The 23,898-nt window shown below is 35.7% G+C and overlaps 1 protein-coding gene across 12 annotated transcripts in view; it reads left to right on the top strand.

Annotated features, from left to right (window-relative positions):
• The window catches only part of BCAS3 (BCAS3 microtubule associated cell migration factor), a 575,869-nt gene that overhangs the window by 115,508 nt on the left and 436,463 nt on the right, over positions 1 to 23,898 (top strand). For all 12 annotated transcript variants that reach the window (XM_059908366.1, XM_059908365.1, XM_059908370.1 and 9 more), the window contains 2 exons: positions 6,163 to 6,270; positions 8,631 to 8,707. In XM_059908366.1, the coding sequence (XP_059764349.1) occupies positions 6,163 to 6,270; positions 8,631 to 8,707 (185 nt within the window). The remainder of the gene's footprint in view (positions 1 to 6,162; positions 6,271 to 8,630; positions 8,708 to 23,898) is intronic.

The following is a 23,898-nucleotide window of genomic DNA, read 5'->3' as shown; positions in this document are numbered from 1 at the left end:
TATTCCATTGGTTTACATGTCTGATGTCAGTAACACAGAGTTTTGATTAATGTAGCTTTGTTGTAATTTTTGAAATCAGGTAGTGTGCGTCCTCCAATTTGTTCTTTTTTATTTGGGACCTCTTGCAACTTCATTTGTTTTTAGGTTGGCTTTTCACTTATGCAAAAGCCATTGGAATGTTGATAGAGATTGCATTGCTATTGTAACTAGAACTGCTTTCTTAACTTTTTATTTTGGATTGATAATTGCTGGTTTATGTATGTTGATCTTGTACCCTGAAATTTTCCTGAATTTATCAGTTCTAGTACTATTTTATGAATTCTTTGTAATTTTCTATATATAGCATCATGTTGTCTGTGAATAGAGATAGTTTTATTTCTTTTCCAATTTAGAAGTTTTCAGTTTCTTTTTCTTGCCTAATTGCTTTGGTTAGATCTTTCAATACAGTGTTGACTGTAGGCATCCTTGTCTTGTTTCAGATATTAATGGAAAAACATTCAGTCTTTTGTCAATTAGTATAGTGTTTTGCAAATGCCCTTTATCATATTTGGAAATTCCCTTCTGTTCCTAGTTTCCTGTATGTTTTTTTTGTTGTTGCTGTGTTTTTTTGTTTTTTTTTTTAATCATGAAAGGGTGTTGAATTTTGGCAGATGCTTTTTGTGTATCCATTGAGATGATCATGTTGTTTTTCCCCCTTTCATTCTGTTAATGTGATGTTGACTGTTAAGAGTTTATTATTTAATTCCACATATTTGTGACATGGTGATTATTTGATATGCTATGTTTAATATCACATATTCATGAATTTCCAGTTTTCCTTCTGCTTTTGATTTGTAATGTCATTCCATCTTGGTTAGAGAGATTGTCTTCATTGTTTTTAAATTTAGTGAGACTTGTTTTGTGGCTAACATAGAAGAAGAATGTGTATTCTGCCATTATTGGGTAGAGTCTTATATAGGTTTGTTGAGTTTAGTTGATTTATATTGTTAATCTTAAGCTGTGTTCATTTTTTTCTTTCATTTTTTTTCATTCTGCTACTCTGATGTGTAATTTCACTCATCTTATTTTCAAGTTTGTGATTTCTTTCTTTGGTCTATTCTGATATTCAGATATGCTTTTGAAACCTTTAGTGCCTTTTTCATTTTAGTTATTGTATGTGGTTATTTAGTTATTTATTTAGTTATTATTTAGTTATTTCTATGTGGTTCCTTTTTCATAAGGAACCAGTATCTTTATTGATATTTTCAATTTGTGAATTCATCTTTCTCCCTTATTTCTTTGTCTATAATTTCTTTTAGCTCTTTGAGCATATATAAGACAAGTTGATTTAAATTCTTTGTATAGGTTCTTCAGTGTCAGTTTCTCTCAGTTTATTTTTGTTCTTTGTATGGGCTCTACCTTCCTGTGTCTTTGTGTGCCTTGTGATTTTTTGTTGAATGGTGGACATTTTGAATATCATAATGTGGCAACTCTGAACATCATATTGTCCTCCCCTCCCCAGGGTTTGCTGTTTTGCTTGTTGAGGTCTGCAGCCACACACTGTTTATTGACTTTTTCAAACTCTTTTTTGTAAAGACTATGTTTGGGACAGTTCTTTGAGTGTGTAGTGATACCATCTACAGCTCTGCCGTAGCCTTTACCTCTGGCTTGTGCAGTCAAAAGCTCAGCCAGAGATGCAAGACTAGTGTCCTCACAGTTCTTTGTTGAGCCGGCATTGGCTCTGGGCATGTGTGCTGTATTCTAGATTCCCTGGTATATCATTCAGTGTACACATATGCATATACAGAAACACACATGTGATTTTCATTTCAAGGAATTGGCTTATGTGACTGGGCTGGCAGGTGAGAAGTAGAGTCGGCTAGCAGGCTGGAAACTATCAGGTAGAGACTGATACTGCAGTCTTGAGGTAGAATTTCTTCAGGATTATGAATTTTTATAAATTGAATCTCTATATTCAGTTCTTTTAATCTGCTGTCTTTCATTTCATCTCTTATTTCTTCTTCATTCTGGAAATTTTTCTGAGGTTTGTCCTATACAGATTCAATTTTCTGAATAAAACTTGGACTTCATTAAAATTACATACTCCCACTCTTCAAAAACACAGACTGGGAGAAAGCACTTGCAAAACACATATCTGATAAAGGACTGTTACCCAAAATACACAAAGCTCTTAAAAATCGAAAATAAGAAAATGAACAACCTGATTAAAAATTGGGCAAAAGACCTCACCTCAAAGACAATATACAGATGTCAAGTAAACATATGAAAAGGTGCTCCATATCACATGTCATCAGGGAAACAACAAGGACATACTACTACACACCTGGCCAAAATTCAGTACACTGAATATATCAAATGCTGGTAAAGTGGAGCAATAGGAACTCTCATTAATTTCTGGTAGGAATGCAAAATGGTAAAACCACTTTGGAAGACAGTTTGGCAGTTTTGTACAAAACTAAACATACTTTTACCATACAATCAAACAATTGTCCTGCATAGTATTTACCCAAAGGAGTTACGTCTGCCCAAAAAACTGCACACAGGTGTTTATATCAGCTTTATCCATAATTGCCAGAATTTAGAAGTAACCAAGATGTCCTTCAGTAGGTGAATGGATAAATAAAACGTGGTACATCCAGATAATGGAATACTATTCAGGACTAAAAGCTATCAAGCCATGAAAAGAAAGGGGGGAAACTTTAAAAGTGTATTACTACGTGAAAGAAGCCAATCTGAAAAGGATACATACTGTGTGATTGCAACTAAACAACATTCTGGAAAAGGCAATACAGTAAGACAGTAAGAAGATCAGAGTTTACCAGGAGGGATGCATAGGCAGAGAACAAAGGATTTTTAGGGCAGTGAGACTATTCTGTATGCTACTGTAATGTTGGATATATGTCGTTATAAATTTGTCCAAAACCCATACAATGTACAACACCAAGAGTGAGCCATAATGAAAACTGTGGGATTTGGGTGATTATATTGTGTCATTATAGGTTGTAGCAAATGTTCCACTTTGGTAGGGGACGTTGATAACGGGGTAGGCTATGCATGAATGGGGGCAGAGGCTATACGGAAAATCTTTGTACCTTCCTCTCAATTTTGTTGTGAACCAAAAACTGCTCTAAAAAATGAAGCATATTAAAAAAATTTTTTAAAATGTGATGGGAAGGATTACAGAGAAAGTAAGAAATAATGAAATAGGCAACGTATTTAGATGAAAACGTTTAGTGTTTTCTTCTTGGTGTTTATCTTCTATACTATAGTTTCAGGATTTGCTTTTAGGAAATCCAGTTTAACTATTTTGTTTTATATTTAATTTAACCTTTTCATTTTCCGTAATGGAAGTTTTAAAACATTTTACTCTTTAAATAATTGTAGTCAACTCTCTTCACTGAAATGAACTGTAAATTCCATACCTTTGGCTCTGGGAGGACTAGTCCTTTGCTAATAAAAGCTTTATAACTTCCTTTATGTGTATAGGTTATGAATACAGCAGGTAACAGATTGCTCCAATGCAAAAATTTTCAATATATGTCCTGGTTCCTCACTATAAAACAGGTTACGTAGGTAAAGGGAAGGTCAGTTAAGGAGAATTTGCATTCATTTCTATTATATATTTATCATTAAAAGTACTAAATAACTTTACATTACCCCTGTTGATATTTATGTGTTGGAAAGGCAGTGGTGCCTGGGCACAGTTTAGAGTCCTTTAACCAACCATTTACTAATACAAATTACGTCATTTCTGCTTTTCTTTCCAACTCTGGTTTTGCTTGCAATAGATTCAGTTACATTCTAAATTAGATTCTCTACATTTCTATGTGAACTTTTTTTCCTGAAAGTATTAATTAGGTTTTATCTTAAAGTGAAGTCACAATTTTAGGTTTAAATGTCAGGCGCAAACCTGTAAACATGTTAACCCATTTGAGCTCTAGAAATCTAATGAAGACTTCTGTATACAGCTTTTGACACTGCTTGGTGTATACTAGAGTACAAAGTAAAAGCTTGTTTCTTGTCTGTATATTTTAGAATAACACATGTCCTTTCTGTTATGGGGCATGCATTCTGCTGATGTTATAGAAAGCTTTCTCATCAGCCTACCCATGAGGAAAATTAAGATTGTCTTGCTGTGTCCCAGGGAAATAGTCAAGGCTTTTAAAAAGAGAGAAAATAGAGAACAAAAGGACATGTCAGGCGTGTACACAACTGTGTTATTGGCAGATAGCATGACTCCTTTATGAATGTGTGACTTTCTGAAAACTCTGATTTTAAAAGAATTATCTTTTTCTATTAGACATTGAATAAGAGGTTTTTTCCATATATAAATAGAATTTTTAGATCTACCAAATCTTGTTCATTCAACTCTAAACAGCCTTCATAGCATTTGTTTTGTCTACTTCTATTGAAGGCTTTCTGCAGGAAGAATCTCAGTTGTGACATTGTATGGATGCCAGTGAAATGATCAGAATTCAAGTTTCTAGTGTACCGTGGCTATAATGAGCTGCTAATTGAAGGTGACAAGCTGTTTTTTCCTTCCCAGTTGGTCTGGCAAAATGTTAGATTTCGTTCATTATTAACTCATTGCTTCTCAGCAGAGGACTGGATTAATTAGTTGGGAACATTAAGAAAAGAATTTTTGCCTTGTGTCAATTTTAGAGGTTGAAGTTCAAGTTTTACTAGATTCTCTCCCATCTCCACTTTCACCAATTGTATGCACTTGTGTTAAGTCCCTAGCACAATCAAGACACAGCAACATTTCTGTTGCCCTAAAAGTGGCACCCATCATGCCACTTTGTACTCTGTAGCTTCCCTCCTTTTCTGGTCCCTGGCAACCACTGATCTGCTTCCTATTTATTTTTTTGGCTGCGTTGGGTCTTCATTGCTGTGCGCGGGCCTTCTCTAGTTGCGGCGAGCGGGAGCTATATTCTTCATTGCGGTGCATGGGCTTCTCATTGCGGTGGCTTCTCTTGTTGCGGAGCACACGCTCTTGGTGCGCAGGCTTCAGTAGTTGTGGCTCGCGGGCTCTAGAACGCAGGCTCAGTAGCTGTGGTGCACGGGCTTAGTTGCTCCGCGGCACGTGGGATCTTCCTGGACCAGGGCTCAAACACGTGTCCCTTGCATCGGCAGGTGGATTCTTAACCACTGCGCTACCAGGGCAGTCCCAACTTGTTAATGTTTTTGTTGAGGATTTTTTATGTATATTCATGAGATATATAAATATATCGGTAGCTTCTTATGAAGTATTTATTTTTGGGATCATGTGTTACTGGCCTCATAAAATAAGTTGGTGACTCCTATCTTATAAAAGAGTTTGTGTAGAATATCTAAACTTTTGTTTAAATGATTAGTAGAATTTACAAATGAAGCCATTTTTAAGGATTTCTTTGTAAGAAGTTTTAAATTATGAGTTTGGTTTGTTTTATAGATACTGGAATATTCAAATTATCTATTTCAAGGAATTGGGTTTAGTTTTGTTTAATTTTTTCTTTTGCTTACTCAAGTTTTGTTTCATTGATTTGTTGTATTTTATTAATTCCCTCATTCCACTTTCATTTGGTTTAACTTGCTCTTCTTTTCCTACTTTCTTAAGGTGAAAACATTGATCTCTTCATCTGTTCTAGTATGAAGGAACACATTGTCTTTATAATTTAAATTTTATCATTTAGAATGCGTATTTATGTACATTTTAGAAAGAGGTCTCGCTTCTGATAGATTCTTGATTAGGGTTGAACTGTGTCAATCTACATATTAACCCTTATATTAATGGTTTGTCTTTTATTATGGGTTTGTGTATATATTGCAACTTTGTGTTACTAGGTTTTATACTTATACAGTCAAATTCTCACAAATAACTGCAGCTTTATTTCTTTCTTGTAGTAATTTCTTACGCACATACCTTCTATACTGTGTTGAGTAGAGTGGCCATATTCTTCAAGTGTTCTTCTCTAATCCCTGATTTTAGGGTGAAAGCTTTCAGTATTTCACCATTATGCAGTTGCTAATTTTGTTGATTAAAGTCAAAATCAATTTGCTTGTATTATGTTAGTAAGAAAATGTATTGGCCCTCCCACCTGTTAAAACATAATAGCTTGTGTCTTTATTTATTTATTTATTTATGTGTGTATGTATGTATTTATTTATTTATTTATTTTTTAGCACAAGTCCACCTTACTGTTGTGTGGATTTATATTCACTTCGTACTGGGGAGATGGTCAAGTCCATTCAGTTTAAAACACCTATCTATGATCTCCATTGCAACAAAAGGTAAGCAACTTTTCATGTGTTTCTTGTGCAAGATAACATACCTCCTGTGCATGTACCACATTTCCATTATCATTGACTTTGATATAATAATAATAAAAAAGTCACAAATATGTCTTCGGAATTCTGCCAAATATAAGTAGCTCTTAAGATTTCTTAATGTTTTCAAACTTTTTGTCTTGACCCATTAGTGAAATAATGAAATGGAAAAGAATAAAAAGTGCCTGAGCAAACATATGAAGTTTAAATATTGCTTTGAGGAACCTTTTTATATGTATAACATAACATTTTATATATAACTTTTTGTTTAATATATGTACTTCTATATGTTTACTGGTTTATGATGGGAAATGTAATTTTCCTGTTAGCATTCATCAAAACAAAGCTTATTTCTGAAATGTAAAAAAGACTTTTAAACATTCTTATTTTTTTGCACTTCACAATGGAGCTAAACGAGGGACCAGATAGATTTTTCCTAGCCCCATGATGCTAAATGTCTTATCAAGGTCATGGCTGCAAATTATTAATCTCATTAAAGAGCAAACACATGGAACATGGAAAACAAAAATTAAATTTTATAGTAAAAGACTCTCAGGTTAGATTTTAAAGAGATATTTCAAAAAGTGACTCAGAAAGTTTGAATGTAAAAGGAATGGTAAACACATACCTGACAAATACAAACTAAAAGCCCAAGACTTTGATATTAATGATAAAAATATTTGAATTCAATACAAAAATATGAAATAGGACAAAGAAGAGTTGTTCAGTGATAGTGTTTAATTCATAATGAAGATCTAGTTATTATGTATATTTAAACTTCAAATAACATCAAACAAAATTATATATGACATAGGAGGTATACTTGTTATTTCCGGGATAATGTAATTATCCAGTGATATATTAAATTATTAAAAATCAACATTTTTGGGCTTCCCTGGTGGCACAGTGGTTAAGAATCCGCCTGCCAGTGCAGCGGACATGGGTTCCAGCCCTGGTCCAGGAAGATCCACATGCCGCGGAGCAACTAAGCCCGTGCGCCACAACTACTGAGCCTGCGCTCTAGAGCCCACAAGCCACAACTATTGAGCCCATGTGCCACAACTACTTAAGCCCGTGTGCCTAGAGCCCTTGCTCCGCAAGAATAGAAGCCACCGCAATGAGAAGCCCGCGCACCGCAATGAAGAGTAGCCCCGGCTCGCCGCAACTAGAGGAAGCCATGTGTAGCAATGAAGACCCAATGCAGCCAAAAATAAATAAATAAATAAATAAATAAATAAATAAATAAATAAATAAAATTTTAAAAATCAACATTTTTAAATGGGTGGATCTAGGGCTTCCCTGGTGGTGCAGTGGTTGAGAATCTGCCTGCCAATGCAGGGGACATGGGTTTGAGCCCTGGTCTGGGAGGATCCCACATGCCGCGGAGCAACTGGGCCCGTGAGCCACAACTGCTGAGCCTGCACTTCTGGAGCCTGTGCTGCACAACAAGAGAGGCCGCAATAGTGAGAGGCCCGTGCACCGCAATGAAGAGTGGTCCCCGCTCTCTGCAACTAGAGAAAGCCCTCGCACAGAAACGAAGACCCAACACAGCTTAAAAAAATAAATAAATAAATAAATTTAAAAACAAAAAAAAAAGGGTGGATCTAGTAGTTAAATATTTAACAACTGTTATAAGGAGCAATACTCTAAAATGTAGTTTATAAAACAACTTCATTTCAGATACATTTTAATTTTGAAAATTTATAACTTTCCCCTAATTATTTATAAATCTTGAACTTTGGGAGAAATACAGATTCTGATTAATTTTAATATTTCAATAATCAGAAATGTCTCATTTACATTGAATAATAGTTATCTGAGCTTCCTTCCTCCCTTCCTTTCTCCCTCCCTCCCTCCCTCCCTCCCTCTCTCTCATTTTGGCTCTTGTGTTGGGAAATTCAGCAATCATTTTAAGTGCCAGGTTGTATAAATCCATTTTATGTTTAATTCCATGACTTTGAGCCAGCACTGGAAAAACACTTTTAGTAAATAGCCAGCAGTTTATTGATCTCATACATTCTTAATGAAGATAGATTCATTTGATTTATAATGAATGAAAATGAAATTTTATTTTGAGGTGTAGTTCTCCTGTGACTTTTCTTCCTTTAATCTTGTCTATCTTGATCATGTTAAGGATTTTGTGACTGTATTTTGACATTTAAGAAGCAGATGTTTCTAGCCTATATGCTTTAAGAAGCGTTTGATTTTTAAAAATTCCTTTGGTACATATTTACTTAAATCTAGATGATTTAACTTATTTATAGTTCAGTTTATAGAATTTCACATTAACATTTTCTTTTGTGGTTTTTTCCCTCTAATTTTAGGATCCTTGTCGTAGTATTGCAGGAGAAAATTGCTGCCTTTGATAGCTGTACTTTCACAAAAAAATTTTTTGTCACAAGTACGTATCAACTTGATTTATTTCCTATCATATGCATTGAGTTTATACTACTTACTTGATAGAATCAGCAGACTAATTGGAATCATAACATCAGTATTTCATGCTTATTCAATTACTGTATTTCTATGTTTCTGTGATGTCTTATTTAGTAATATAATTTTATGGTATATGTGTTCAACCCACAGCGCATTTTCTTCATGTTACTGTGGAAGCCTTGTTGTATACCTCTGCTTTTCCTTATATATTTTCCTTGAGTCGTTGTGATTAATTTAGATTTGTGTAGCTATGTTGTTAAATTACTTAATTAACATAACATACTTGTGGACATAACTGGATTATCATTCATGAGGGAAATGTGTCAGTCTTTCACTCCTTCTTTCCCCCACCTGTCACAACTCTGCCTGGATTTGCAGAAATAAGCCTGGATTCTGGATCCACACACACACACAGACACACACACACACACACAGACACAGACACAGTCATACAGAGAGAGTGATTGTTTGATCAGTTGATCTATTTTTTAAAAAATTGGCCCATGCACTTGTGGGAGCTGGCCAGTCCAAGATTTGCAAGGCAGGCCAGCAAGCTGGAAATTCCAACAGGGGCCTTGTCTGGAGTTAGATTTTTTTTTTTTTTTTTTTACTACAGCCTAGTAAAGCAATAGTTTTCACTCTTTTGTATTTTAACTCTAACACTCACCATCAAAGCTATAGCTGTTTTTTCAGAGAATCTGTTATGTGTGTGCTGCAGAAATAGTTCTGTTGGAACAGAGCTCATTTTTGTTATGTGTAGGGAATTCCAATCATATTGTTGCATCTCCTGAAATATCACAACTATTTACACACTTACTCATCAGATGTTTATCCATGTATTAAGCTCTGAGTAGTAGACATTATTCCTTTCTGGTAAAGAGCTCATGTTCTTGTTAATATCTTACAGTCTATATGTTATTGCATACATTATATAATATATACTATACTATATATAACACATGAATAATTCACTGTAATATATAGTTTATCATTTTGTAGCCTATGAAGAAGAATACAACATACAACTCACCTCCTTGATCTTGTAATCTTTTCTCTCAGTGATCTACAGAGATAATAATGGAGATCATGTTCATTGAGATATTTTTGTTTTATCACAAGTTCTAATTTACACCATTTACAAATTTACATTAGTATCTCTAGCACCTAGGACATTGGCTGGCACAATGTAGGCTCTCATTAACTATTTCTTGAATGACTGAGTACATTAACCCGCTTATCAGTCAGTTATTTCATACTGATCAGAAATTTACTGATATTTTAATAATGATTAAATATAGATTACCAGGAAGGATCTTTTATTGTTTTATCTATAAATTAAAAGTTTTGGGGGAGCATAGATCTGTTAATAACATCTTCATTCAAAAATGTAGTATATATATATATAATATAGTAAGCTTTGAATATTACATAGCCTGTTTTAGCATATTAATTCTTACAGACCTTATGCATTAATATATTACCTTATAATTATATCACTCATTATTAAAATTGAAACAAGTAGAAAAATAGAGGAATCATGTATGAGTCTTTCCATTTCTTCCAAGTGTGTGGGCTACAGAGGAGTGAATTAGAACAGAGTATGAATATTTCAGCCAGATTTAGATGCCAGTTTTTCCTGAGTATTTGTCTTTACATCTTATCAGTAGTCTTCTGTTGTTTTTCGTTAATCAAAGATATGTGTGTATTGGCTTCTGCAAAGTTAGACATCTCTGTTGCAGGTCCATTTTAATTTTATACTCATAGATAGCTCTTGCTGCCTCAGCTGAGTGTTAAATTGGGGAGAACTCTCAAATCATTATTTGTTAAGATAGTTTATTTAAATGACAATATATGTTTTGAAATTTAAACCTTATTTAAACACTGGGCTCTACTGCGCTGTGCATGTTGAAAGTAATATTACACTTGCCAATAGATTGCAGTTTTCTTCTCTGTAATAAATGCTAGGGTATAAAGTCAGTTGTCACAGTTGCTAAAGAGAAGTTAATATATGTAAGTAAGTTACTAATGGAGAGTTAATAATATTATTATTATTCTTTATCCACTAAAAAAAACTAGCGTAAATAATAATGCTAGTTTTTTTTTAGTGGATAAATAAACATTATAGATTTTTCATTGATTAATACCCACTATAGAATTTTAAAAGAAAAAATTAAACTTTATTATAAAGAAAGAATTAAGATAATTAGATTTGTGTATTTCATAGTTTGAGTCAAAGGACATAGGCTTTGTAATAATTTTGATACATTGGAATCAGAATAGGCTTTTCACAATACTCTTGTTGGAGAAAATGGGCAATGTATTATTTATATTATAATAGTAAATATTATATTTATATTATAATAGTAATTTTTAAGCTTAGATGACCTAATTATATTTTGCATAAAATCATGTAGATATAACCTGTATCTTCAATTGTTTATATCTACGTATGAGTGAAATTTGTCTCAACCAGCATGAGTGTCTGTTATTTAACTAATGGGTGATAGAAATGTATTTGTTTCAAATAAGGACCTACAAATAAGAAGATTTAAGCAAAACCCTACGCACTGTAGGCTATAATTACAATTTATTTTTAAAGAAAGTTTTGTTTTTGCACATTGATGATATTTGCAGCTTTTCTGGGAGAGTATTTTGCAGTCTGAGATTCTGCAATAGAAGAATTTGTTTTTGGAATGTCCTGACTTGGGTTAACTTACAGAAAATACGTAAAGCCCTTGAGTCAATTGGCAGGATCAATATAGAAACTGGCACATTACAGAAATTTCATATTTTCATGGGATTTTACTGTACTTTCTCAATTAAACCATTTATAGTGGAAATAAGAATGAAAATACCTTTAAGCAGAAGAAGAGAGACTATAGTATGTATTCTTACTTTTCAGTCTTACTTGAAATCATGAAGTTCTTGCAGAAAGGTGAATTTTTAGTCATGTTAAAATGGTGAAATGTACCTTTGATTTTCAATCATTTTGCTTATTTGATGAACATATAGTCATTTAGTGATATGGCAAAAATATTGCATTTTATTAAATTACTAAGGCCATAGATATACCATTTCATTTCCTATGAATGTTATTTTTTTTTGATGCCTTTTTTTCTTTTTTTAAGAAAAATTATTTATTTATTGGCTGTGTTGGGTCTTCGTTGCTGCGCACGGGCTTTCTCTGTTTACGGCAGGCGGGGTCTACTCTTGTTGTGGAGCATGGACTCTAGGCACACAGGCTTCAGTAGTTGTGGCACGCGTGCTCAGTAGTTTTGGCTCACAGGCTTAGTTGCTCCGCGGCATGTGGGATCTTCCTGGACCAGGGCTCGAACCCGTGTCTCCCACATTGACAGGCGGATTCTTAACCACTGTGCCACCAGGGAAGTCCCTGAATGTTATTTTAAAAAAAAAAATTTATTTGGGGAAATATATACAATTATTTAAAGATGGTAGTGTAATGAACCACCATGTATTTATCATCTAGTTTCAATATGTTCCAACTCGTGGACAATCTTTTTCATTTATACCCTTCCCAAATTATTTTGAAGCATATCCCTGATATATAATTTAATCTATTATCTATATTTAAATGATAAAAACTTACAAAATCATTATTTCTGTATTACCAATTGATCAAATAATTTATCGTCTAAACTCTGAGGTCTTTTGATTGGAACAAAGGCCTTACTTGATTTAACTGTGGTCAACAAGTGTAAACTTGTACATTCCTTCCAACTGAACTGTCAAGGTTTTTGGCATACAAAACCTTCTTTATCAAAATCCAGTGTCCTTGCTAAATCTTTATTTCTACAACCCATTTTCATGCTGCTTATGCTACATTTTCTTTGAGCCACTCGTAACTCTCAGTTCTTTGCAAGTGCTCTGTTTTCCTGCCTGAAATGGCCTTTTCACTAGCAGTCTCTCTTTCCACAGTGACTTAATCCTACATGTCTTTCTAGCCCCAGTGTAGATGTTAGTTCTTATATGAAGTATTTCCTGATCCCCTTAGTTTAAGGAAGCCTCTCCTTCTTCTAAATCCCCAAAATCTATCCACAGAACAGTAGACCTTCAGCATGCTGTGTAAAGCAGGATGCCCTGGTCAAATAAACTTAGGAAATGCTGCCTTCTATTGGAGGATGCCAGTGGTGATTAGCATTTTAATCTGTTTAAATTTATTTACTACCATTTCAATATTTCCTAGGTTTATTTGATTACAGACCTCTTTTTTTACCCAGTACCCTTTGGGAATGCTTCTATAGTGTAATTTTTCCCTCTGTTAAGACACTTAGTTTCTATGTTATTGTATGTGTCTTCTGTCTACTTGTTCTATCTTTGCCGCTATAGAGTAATTTCCTTGAGAGCGAAGTTATTCATCTTGATTTGGATTAAGGAAGTAGGTCCATCATGCAAGGTATAATATATCCATTTGTTCTAGCTAACTTAAAAATATTTCTGATGCTTATTTTTGGTTCTTAGAATAATAAAACTCAATTCGCTAAAGATGAAAACATTTATCACAACTATTTCTACTTTCAAAGCATCAGTGGTTCTTTTCCAAGATGTTTAGCTAGCCAAAAGGGTTGAGAATGTAGTACAACTCTATCAAAAGTTATCAGATAAGGAAGAAAGTTATTCATATAGGATCAGTAGTCATCTCTAGAGAGTGATATAGGCTTGAACTGGGAATTATAAGTTTGGTGGGTATTTAAAGGAATGAATATATGAATGCATATAGGAACAAAGTTTCTTTCTCATGTTGGAGTTAAGTACACAGCTTTTCTGAAGTATGAGTTTATTTGAAAATTACACCTTTGTAGTGATCAGCTCTTGAGTATCTCTCCAGTATCTGGAGTATTGTTTCCCCTTTCAGGAGTAGGAGCTTCTGTTTTACAAGCCTTTAGGAAGCACAAAATATCAGTTGAGTTTGATAAAAATGAGTGTCTTTTTTTTTTTTTTAAGTTAATATTGTTTTAGGATCTTTGCCATATAGTCCCAAATGCTTCCCTCTGTATTGCTGGACTACTGAACAGTTGAAACAAGTATTATTAAAATATTAGTCTCATATTCTGTGAATCGTTCATGATAGGAAGAAGAGATCTGGAAGGATCACTAGTGTGTCTAGTGTTGCAGTCAGGTGCTTTATAAGTGGCATGCAGCAAGTCCTGGTCAAGTGGGGTGGAGTCCACAGTAGTGAATTTCCAGTAATTTCTGATTCATTAGGATTATCACTTATTCTGTGACCGTACTGCTTGTAAAATGGCTCTCGTGGCTTAAGGATGCCATGAAGTCTATTTAGTATGGATTTCTTTAAATCTGAAATGTATGTTAAATGTTGAAAAATGGGGTAGTATAAAAGTACAACTGTCATTTCTTGATGATAAATGATGGAAATAAGTGTAATAAACTATGTATTAAAATCCAGTGATATCTTTTGAAGATAGATGTCCAGTATCGTTGTCAGAACACACCTGCGTAACCTGGAAGGGGGTATGAGAAGGGGCTTTTGGGATTCTATAATGTCCTGTTTTTTGTTTTGGGTGCTGCTTTTATGCACGCATATGTTTACTTTGTTGACTTGGGTACTTCTTTATCTATATTATATTTAAATACATAGTTTACATTAAAAAAAGAGTCCAGAAAGCATCAAGAACAACAAAAGTTTGTGATTTCTCTCCTCACACTCTGAATGCCGTTCATTGTAGCATTTCACAGCAGATCTCCCCAAACCCTTCATCTATAATACTCTGGCCAATAGTAGTTATATCTCATTTCATACTTCCATTTTCTCACCATTCTTAGTTACATATTATTTTACTTTACTTGAAAACCCTATAGACCAGATTTATTCAAGGGCTGTTAGGTTCTTGATATTGATGATATTTAACACATATTTGTATGAAGAAATTTAGCTTCTTTTCTTTGAAATACAACTTCACCTTAAGGGATTTTTATCAACATTTTGAACAAAATTGAGCAAGACTTAATATTTAAAATCAAGGAACACATGGAGCCATTTCCTAACTTTAAATAAGCTTATTTTTCCCTAATTTTTGCAACCTCCCCCCACCCCCATTCCTTTAAACAGACTGAAACTTTTGGCAAGTGGAAAGAAGCATGGTATAGGTTATGTGTGTTTCTCTGAATTTGGGTTATTCCATGCTTGTAAGCCAGTTTTGCCTGGGACAGTGAGAAGTACAGGATATAGGGATTGGAGGACAGGGGAGTTGATAGGCATACTGAGAATAGCATTCGTGGCAGCCCATGTAGTTTTTTTCCCCCATTGATTGGTTTCTAGTTCTTAAAGAATTAGTACTAAAGCCCATGTAGAATGACAGATTCTTAATGAGGATATTGTTTTGTTCATGCAAGCATTTAATTTCTAAAAGAGTTTGAAAAGCTCTTGTGTAATACAATCATGATTGCCTAAGTTGTGTATGAATACAATGATGAGACTGTAAAATAAGTAGAGACAGCTGTGTCCATCAGAGAAAGCACCATGGGAATTTGTGCCAAAGGGTGGATGGGTCAGGTAAAGAGAGCTGATAGAGAACTGGAAAGGGAACACAGCCAATATGATGAGAAAGGAGACACCTTCGTATTTGGCTGTACAGAAAAGGTGGCCTTGAGCAGCTGTCTGATGTGGAAATCCAAAACCCATGTATGATTAAGAAAACAAAAGACCAAGACTGATAGATGTCATTAGCAGTCATTTCCAGTGTGCTTAAGTTTAAATGCAGATATGAAGTCTCCAGAGAGACCAAAGGACCGTATAGGAAGTAACTCTTTCCACTGGCTTCTGTTTTTACTTTGAGGAGGAAAATGTATTCCTTACAATCCTAATGTTATTTCTCAGGGTTAGAATGTGTATTTTTCATTTATGTTAATGGTGAATTACAAATAAGGCATGTATTCAATGGATCTTTAAAATGCAAAATTATTTTTAATTTTGGGAAGAGGAACCTTTCTTTTTATGTTTGTAAGCAAGCTTGTAACATTGATAAGAAGAGATTGGCAGGTTAATGTGGCATCTAAGACCAGTTCAAGTTAAAACCCTGTTCTTTTGGTTTCCCATCTATATACAACAGACTAGGCGGCCGTGATGTTTTCATAGCCCAGGCAGGTGTTCAATATAAAGTGGACTCTAAATAACATGTATGCCATGAACTAACGTGATTTTCATATTTTCTGCACGTAATTCCCACCCATTGAATGCGTTGAGCCTTCGAATGGCATTACTCTGTTTCATATAAAAAAAAAGCAAAAATAAAATCAAGTTTTAAATTCAAAGCTCATGGAACCTTAAGAGGGTCATTAATCAGGAGTAAGATGGTCAAATAAATCTCTGAAATGATATTTAATATTTTATGTGCTTATTCTTTCTGGAGAGGGTTTCATAGTCCTTTCTGAACTTCATTCAGTGTGTGGTCTTTGGTGACTTGTGTCTTTCACTGAACATAGTAGAAGATTATATTTTTTAGTGCGGTTTTAGGTTCACAGCAAAATTAATCAGAAGGCACAGAAATTTCCCATATACCCCCAGCCCCACACATACATAGTCTCCCCAATTATCAGCATCCCTCACCAGAGTAGTACATTTGTTACACTTGATGAACCTACACTGACACATAATTATCACTCAGAGTCCATTGTTTATCTTAGGATTCCCTCTTGGTGTTGTACATCAGTGGGCTTGGGTAAATGTATAATGACATATATCCATCATTGTAATATCATATAGAGTATTTTCACTGCCCTAAAAATCCCCTGTGCTCTGCCTGTTCATCTCTGCCCTCCCGTTCCCCCCAGCAACCATGGCATTTCCTAGAATGTCATATAGTTGGAATCATAGTATGTAGCCTTCTCTGATTGGCTTCTTTCAGTGAATAATATCATGTTTCCTCCATGTTGTTACCCAACTTCAAGATTTACTGTAAAGCTACAGTAATCAAGACAGTGTGGCATTGGCAAAAGAATAGACAAATAGATCAACGGAACAGAATAGAGAGCCCAGAAATAAATCTTTGATGAAGAAGCAGAGGTAGCACAATGGAGCAGAGATAGTCTCTTTAACAAATGGTACTGAACAACTGGACGTTCACAGGCATAAAACTGAATTTAGACACAGACTATACATCCTTCACAAAAATTAACTCAAAAAGTATCACAGGCCTAAATGTAATACATAAAGTATAAGATTTATAGAAGATAACATAAGTGTAAACCTAGATGACCTTGGGTATGGTGATGCCTTTTTAGATAACATCACCAAAGGCACGAAAGAAATAACTGATAAAGTGGGCTTCACTAAAATTAAAAACTTATGCTCTGCAAAAGACAATGTCAAGAAGATGAGAAGAAAGGCCACAGACTGAGAGAAAATATTTGTAATAGACAAACCTAATATTTGCCAACAAAGCAACCGACAAGGGATTAATCTCCAAAATATACAAACAGCTCATGCAGCTCAATATCAAAAAAACAAACAAACCAATCAAAAAATGGGTGGAAGATCTAAATAGACATTTCTCCAAAGAAGTCATACAGAAGGCCAAAAAACACTTGAAAAGATGCTCAACATTGCTAATTATTAGAGAAATGCAAATCAAAACTACAATGAGGTGTCACCTCACACCAGTCACGATGGCCATCATCAAAAAAATCTACAAACAATAAATGCTGGAGAGGATGTGGAGAAAAGGGAACCCTCCTACACTGTTGGTGGGAATGTAAACTGGTACAGCCACTATGGAGAACAGTATGGAGGTTCCTTAAAAAACTAAAAATAGAACTACCATATGACCCAGCAATCCCACTCCTAGCATATACCTGGAGAAAACCATAATTCGAAAAGATACATGCACCCCAGTGTTCACTGCGGCAGTATTTACAATAGGCAGGACATGGAAGCAACCTAAATGCCCATCAACGGAGGAATGGATAAAGAAGATGTGATACATATATACAATGGAGTATCACTCAGCCATAAAAAAAGAACAAAATAATACCATTTGCAGCAACATGGATGGACCTGGAGATTATCATACTGAGTGAGGTAAGTCACACACAGAAAGACAAATATCATATGATATTGCTTATGTGTGGAATCTAAAAAAAGGGGTACAGATGAACTTACCTTCTCTACAAAACAGAAGTAGAGTCACAGATGTAGAAGACAGACTTATGGTTAACAGGGGATAAGGTGGGGAGGGATAAATTGGGAGATTGGGATTGACATATATACACTACTATATATAAAATAGATAACTAGGACTTCCCTGGTGGTGCAGTGGTTAAGGATCCTCCTGCCAATGTAGGGGACACGGGTTTGAGCCCTGGTCCGGGAAGATCCCACATGCCATGGAGCAGCTGGGCCCATGTGCCACAACTACTGAGCTTGCGCTCTAGAGCCTGCGAGCCACAACTACTGAAGCCCGCACATCTAGAGCCCGTGTTCCGTAACAAGAGAAGCTACCGCGATGAGAAGCCCGTGCACCACAACGAAGAGTAGCCCCCTCTTGCCTCAACTAGAGGAAGCCCATGCACAGCAACCAAGACCCAATGCAGCAAAAAATAAAATAAAATAAAATAGATAACTAATAAGAACCTACTGTACAACGCAGTAGAACAGGGAACTCTACTCAATACTCTGTAATGGCCTATATGGGAAAAGAATCTAAAAAAAGAGTGGCTATATGTATGTATAACTGATTCACTTTGCTGTACACCTGAAACTAACACAACATTGTAAGTCAACTATACTCCAAAAAAAAAAAAAAAGAAAGGACAAATCTAATAATGGGCTGTTATCCAAAATATACAAAGAACTCTTAAAATTCAACAAGAACAAAATAAACAACCTGATGAAAAAATGGGCCAGTGACTCTGACAGGCACCTCAACAAAGAATAATAAGCATATGATATGATACTCCACATTATATGTCATCAGAGAAATGCAAGTTAAAACAATGAGATAACCATCACACGTCTAAAATCCAGAACACTGAGAACACCAGTGCTGTCAGAGTTGTGGAACAACAGGAACTCTCATTGCTGGTGGGAAGGCAAAATGGTGCTGCCACTTTTGGAATACAATTTGACAGTTTCTTACAAAACTAGACCTACTCTTAGTATACAATCCAGCAATCTCACTTCTTGTTATTTAACCAAAGGAGTTGAAAACTATGTCCACACAGCCTTTACACAGATATTTATAGCAGCTTTATTCACATTGCCAAAAGTGGAAGCAACCAAAGTGTCCTTCAGTGTGTGAATGGATAAACTGTGGTGTATCCTGACAGTGGAATATTATACGTCATTTCTTTTTATTGCTTGCCATTTAGTTTGTTTCCATTTTGGGGGCTTTTATGAATAATGCTTTCATAAATGAAAGGTTTTTATGGGGACATCTATTTTTGATTCTCTTGGATGTAAGTATTTGTGTGGATGTTTTCGTTTCTCTTGGGTATGTACCCAGGAGTTGAATTACTGGGTCATATGGTAATTCTATCCTTAACTATTTGAAGAGCTGTTGGGCGCAGTGACTGCACATTTTACATTCCTACCAGCAGTGTACAAGGGTTCCAGTTTCTCACCAATGATTGTTAATAAGATTATATAGGGCTTCCCTGGTGGTGCAGTGGTTGAGAATCTGCCTGCCAATGCAGGGGATACGGGTTCGAGCCCTGGTCTGGGAAGATCCCACATGCCGCGGAGCAACCGGGCCCGTGAGCCACAACTACTGAGCCTGCGCGTCTGGAGCCTGTGCTCCGCAACAAGAGAGGCCACGATAGTGAGAGGCCCGCGCACCGCGATGAAGAGTGGCCCCCGCTCGCCGCAACTGGAGAAAGCCCTCGCACAGCAACGAAGACCCAACACAGCCAAAAATAAATAAATAAATAAATTATTAAAAAAAAAAAAGATTATATAGCCATCCTGTTGCTATCTCACAAAGTAGTATCTGATTATACTTTTTTTTAATAGATCTTTATTGGAGTATAGTTGCTTCACAATACTGTGTTAGCTTCTGTTGCACAGCAAAGCGAGTCAGCCATATGCATACACATGTCCCCATATCCCCTCCCTCTTGAGCCTCCCTCTCATCCTCCCTATCCCACCCCTCTAGGTCATCGCACAGCACCTAGCTGATCTTCCTGTGCTATGCTGCTGCTTCCCACCAGCCAACTATTCTACATTCGGTAGTGTATATATGTCAATGCTACTCTCACTTCGCCCCAGCTTAGCCCTCCCACCCCATGTCCTCAAGTCCATTCTCTACATCTACCTCTTTATTCCTGCCCTGCAACTAGGTTCATCAGTACCATTTTTTTTTGATTTGCATTTCCTTATGGCTAATGATGCTGAGTATCTTTTCATGTGCTCATCTTCTATCTTCTTTGTCAAATTTTACATTGATTTATTTGTCTTTATTGAGTTATACTAGTTCTGTTTATATTTTAGATACAAGTCAGTTATCAGATATATGTTTTGCCCAATTCCCATTCTCTGAGTTGTCTTTTCTCTTTCTTGGTGGTGTCCTTTGAAGCACAAAGATTTTAGTTTTGATGAAGTTTAATTTATCTATTTTTTTCTTTTATCACTTGTACTTTTGGTGTCATAGCTAAGAAAGCATTGCCTCTGGTTATGAAGATTTACCACGGTTTGTTCCAAGAGGTTAATACATTAGCTTTTTTTTTTTTTAAACATCTTTATTGAGGTATAATTGCCTTACAATAGTGTGTTAGCTTCTGCTTTATAACAAAGTGAATCAGTTATACATATACAATATGTTCCCATTTCTCTTCCCTCTTGCATCTCCCTCCCTCCCACCCTCCCCATCCCACCCCTCTAGGTGGTCACAAAGCACCGAGCTGATCTCCCTGTGCTATGCGGCTGCTTCCCACTAGCTATCTATTTTACATTTGGTAGTGTATATATGTCCATGACACTCTCTTACCCTGTCTCATCTCACCCCACCCCCTCCCCATATCCTCAAGTCCATTCTCTAGTAGGTCTGTGTCTTTATTCCCGTCTTGCCACTAGGTTCTTCATGGCCTTTTTTTTTTTTTTTTTTTTTTCCTTAGATTCCGTATATATGTGTTAGCATACTGTATTTGTTTTTCTCTTTCTGACTTACTTCACTCTGTATGACAGACTCTAACTCCATCCACCTCATTACAAATACCTCCATTTCATTTCTTTTTATGGCTGAGTAATATTCCATTGTATATATGTGCCACATCTTCTTTATCCATTCATCTGTCGATGGACATTTAGGTTGCTTCCAGGTCCTGGCTATTGTAAATAGAGCTGCAATGAACATTGTGGTACATGACACTTTTTGACCTATGGTTTTCTCAGGGTATATGCCCAGTAGTGGGATTGCTGGGTCGTATGGTAGTTCTATTTGTAGTTTTTTAAGGAACCTCCATACTGTTCTCCATAGTGGCTGTATCAATTTACATTCCCACCAACAGTGCAAGAGTGTTCCCTTTCCTCCACACCCTCTCCAGCATTTATTGTTTCTAGATTTTTTGATGATGGCCATTCTGACCGGTGTGAGATGATATCTCATTGTAGTTTTGATTTGCATTTCTCTAATGATTAATGATGTTGAGCATTCTTTCATGTGTCTGTAGGCCATCTGTATATCTTCTTTGGAGAAATGTCTATTTAGGTCTTCTGCCCATTTTTGGATTGGGTTGTTCGTTTTTTTGTTATTGAGCTGCATGAGCTGCTTGTAAATCTTGGAGATTAATCCTTTGTCATTTGCTTCATTTGCAAATATTTTCTCCCATTCTGAGGGTTGTCTTTTGGTCTTGTTTATGGTTTCCTTTGCTGTACAAAAGCTTTTAAGTTTCATTAGGTCCCATTTGTTTATTTGTGTTCTTATTTCCATTTCTCTGGGAGCTGGGTCAAAAAGAATCTTGCTGTGATGTATGTCATAGAGTGTTCTGCCTATGTTTTCCTCTAAGAGTTTGATAGTGTCTGGCCTTACACTTAGGTCTTTAATCCATTTGGAGTTTATTTTTGTGCATGGTGTCAGGGAGTGTTCTAATTTCATACTTTTACATGTACCTGTCCAATTTTCCCAGCACCACTTATTGAAGAGGCTGTCTTTTCTCCACTGTATATGCTTGCCTCCTTTATCAAAGATAAGGTGACCATATGTGTGTGGGTTTATCTCTGGGCTTTCTATCCTGTTCCATTGATCTATATTTCTGTTTTTGTGCCAGTACCAAACTGTCTTGATTACTGAAGCTTTGTAGTATAGTCTGAAGTCAGGGAGCCTGATTCCCCCAGCTCCATTTTTCGTTCTCAAGATTGCTTTGGCTATTCGGGGTCTTTTGTGTTTCCATACAAATTGTGAAATTTTTTGTTCTAGTTCTGTGAAAAATGCCAGTGGTAGTTTGATAGGGATTGCATTGAATCTGTAGATTGCTTTGGGTAGTAGAGTCATTTTCACAATGTTGATTCTTCCAATCCAGGAACATGGTATATCTCTCCATCTATTTGTATCATCTTTAATTTCTTTCATCAGTGTCTTATAATTTTCTGCATACAGGTCTTTTGTCTCCTTAGGTAGGTTTATTCCTAGATATCTTATTCTTTTTGTTGCAATGGTAAACGGGAGTGTTTTCTTAATTTCACTTTCAGATTTTTTGTCATTAGTGTATAGAAATGCAAGCGATTTCTGTGCATTAATTTTGTATCCTGCTACTTTACCAAATTCATTGATTAGCTCTAGGAGTTTTCTGGTAGCCTCTTTAGGATTCTCTATGTATAGTATCATGTCATCTGCAAATAGTGACAGCTTTACTTCTTCTTTTCCGATTTGGATTCCTTTTATTTCTTTGTCTTCTCTGATTGCTGTGGCTAACACTTCCAAAACTATGTTGAATAATAGTGGTGAGAGTGGGCAACCTTGTCTTGTTCCTGATCTTAGTGGAAATGGTTTCAGTTTTTCACCATTGAGGACAATGTTGGCTGTGGGTTTGTCATATATGGCCTTTATTATGTTGAGGAAAGTTCCCTCTATGCCTACTTTCTGCAGGGCTTTTATCATAAATGGGTGTTGAATTTTGTCGAAAGCTTTCTCTGCATCTATTGAGATGATCATATGGTTTTTCTCCTTCAATTTGTTAATATGGTGTATCACATTGATTGATTTGCGTATATTGAAGAATCCTTGCATTCCTGGGATAAACCCCACTTGATCATGGTGTATGATCCTTTTAATGTGCTGTTGGATTCTGTTTGCGAGTATTTTGTTGAGGATTTTTGCATCTATGTTCATCAGTGATATTGGCCTGTAGTTTTCTTTCTTTGTGACATCTTTGTCTGGTTTTGGTATCAGGGTGATGGTGGCCTCGTAGAATGAGTTTGGGAGTGTTCCTCCCTCTGCAATATTTTGGAAGAGTTTGAGAAGGATAGGTGTTAGCTCTTCTCTAAATGTTTGATAGAATTCACCTGTGAAGCCATCTGGTCCTGGGCTTTTGTTTGTTGGAAGGTTTTTAATCACAGTTTCAATTTCAGTGCTTGTGATTGGTCTGTTCATATTTTCTATTTCTTCCTGGTTCAGTCTCGGCAGTTTGTGCATTTCTAAGAATCTGTCCATTTCTTTCAGGTTGTCCATTTTATTGGCATAGAGTTGCTTGTAGTAATCTCTCATGATCTTTTGTATTTCTGCAGTGTCAGTGGTTATTTCTCCTTTTTCATTTCTAATTCTATTGATCTGAGTCTTCTCCCTTTTTCTCTTGATGAGTCTGGCTAATGGTTTATCAATTTTGTTTATCCTCTCAAAGAACCAGCTTTTAGTTTTATTGATTTTTGCTATTGTTTCCTTCATTTCTTTTTCATTTATTTCTGACCTGATCTTTATAATTTCTTTCCTTCTGCTGGCTTTGGGGTTTTTCTGTTCTTCTTTCTCTAATTGCTTTAGGTGCAAGGTTAGGTTGTTTATTCGAGATGTTTCCTGTTTCTTGAGGTAGGCTTGTATTGCTATAAACTTCCCTCTTAGCACTGCTTTTGCTGCGTCCCATAGGTTTTGGGTCGTCGTATCTCCATTGTCATTTGTTTCTAGGTATTTTTTGATTTCCCCTTTGATTTCTTCAGTAATCACTTCATTATTAAGTAATGTATTGTGTAGCCTCCAT

This window comes from Balaenoptera ricei, chromosome 20 (assembly GCF_028023285.1).
Source record: "Balaenoptera ricei isolate mBalRic1 chromosome 20, mBalRic1.hap2, whole genome shotgun sequence".
NCBI classification, from domain to species: domain Eukaryota; kingdom Metazoa; phylum Chordata; class Mammalia; order Artiodactyla; family Balaenopteridae; genus Balaenoptera; species Balaenoptera ricei.
This window is presented reverse-complemented; position numbering and strand designations above follow the sequence as displayed.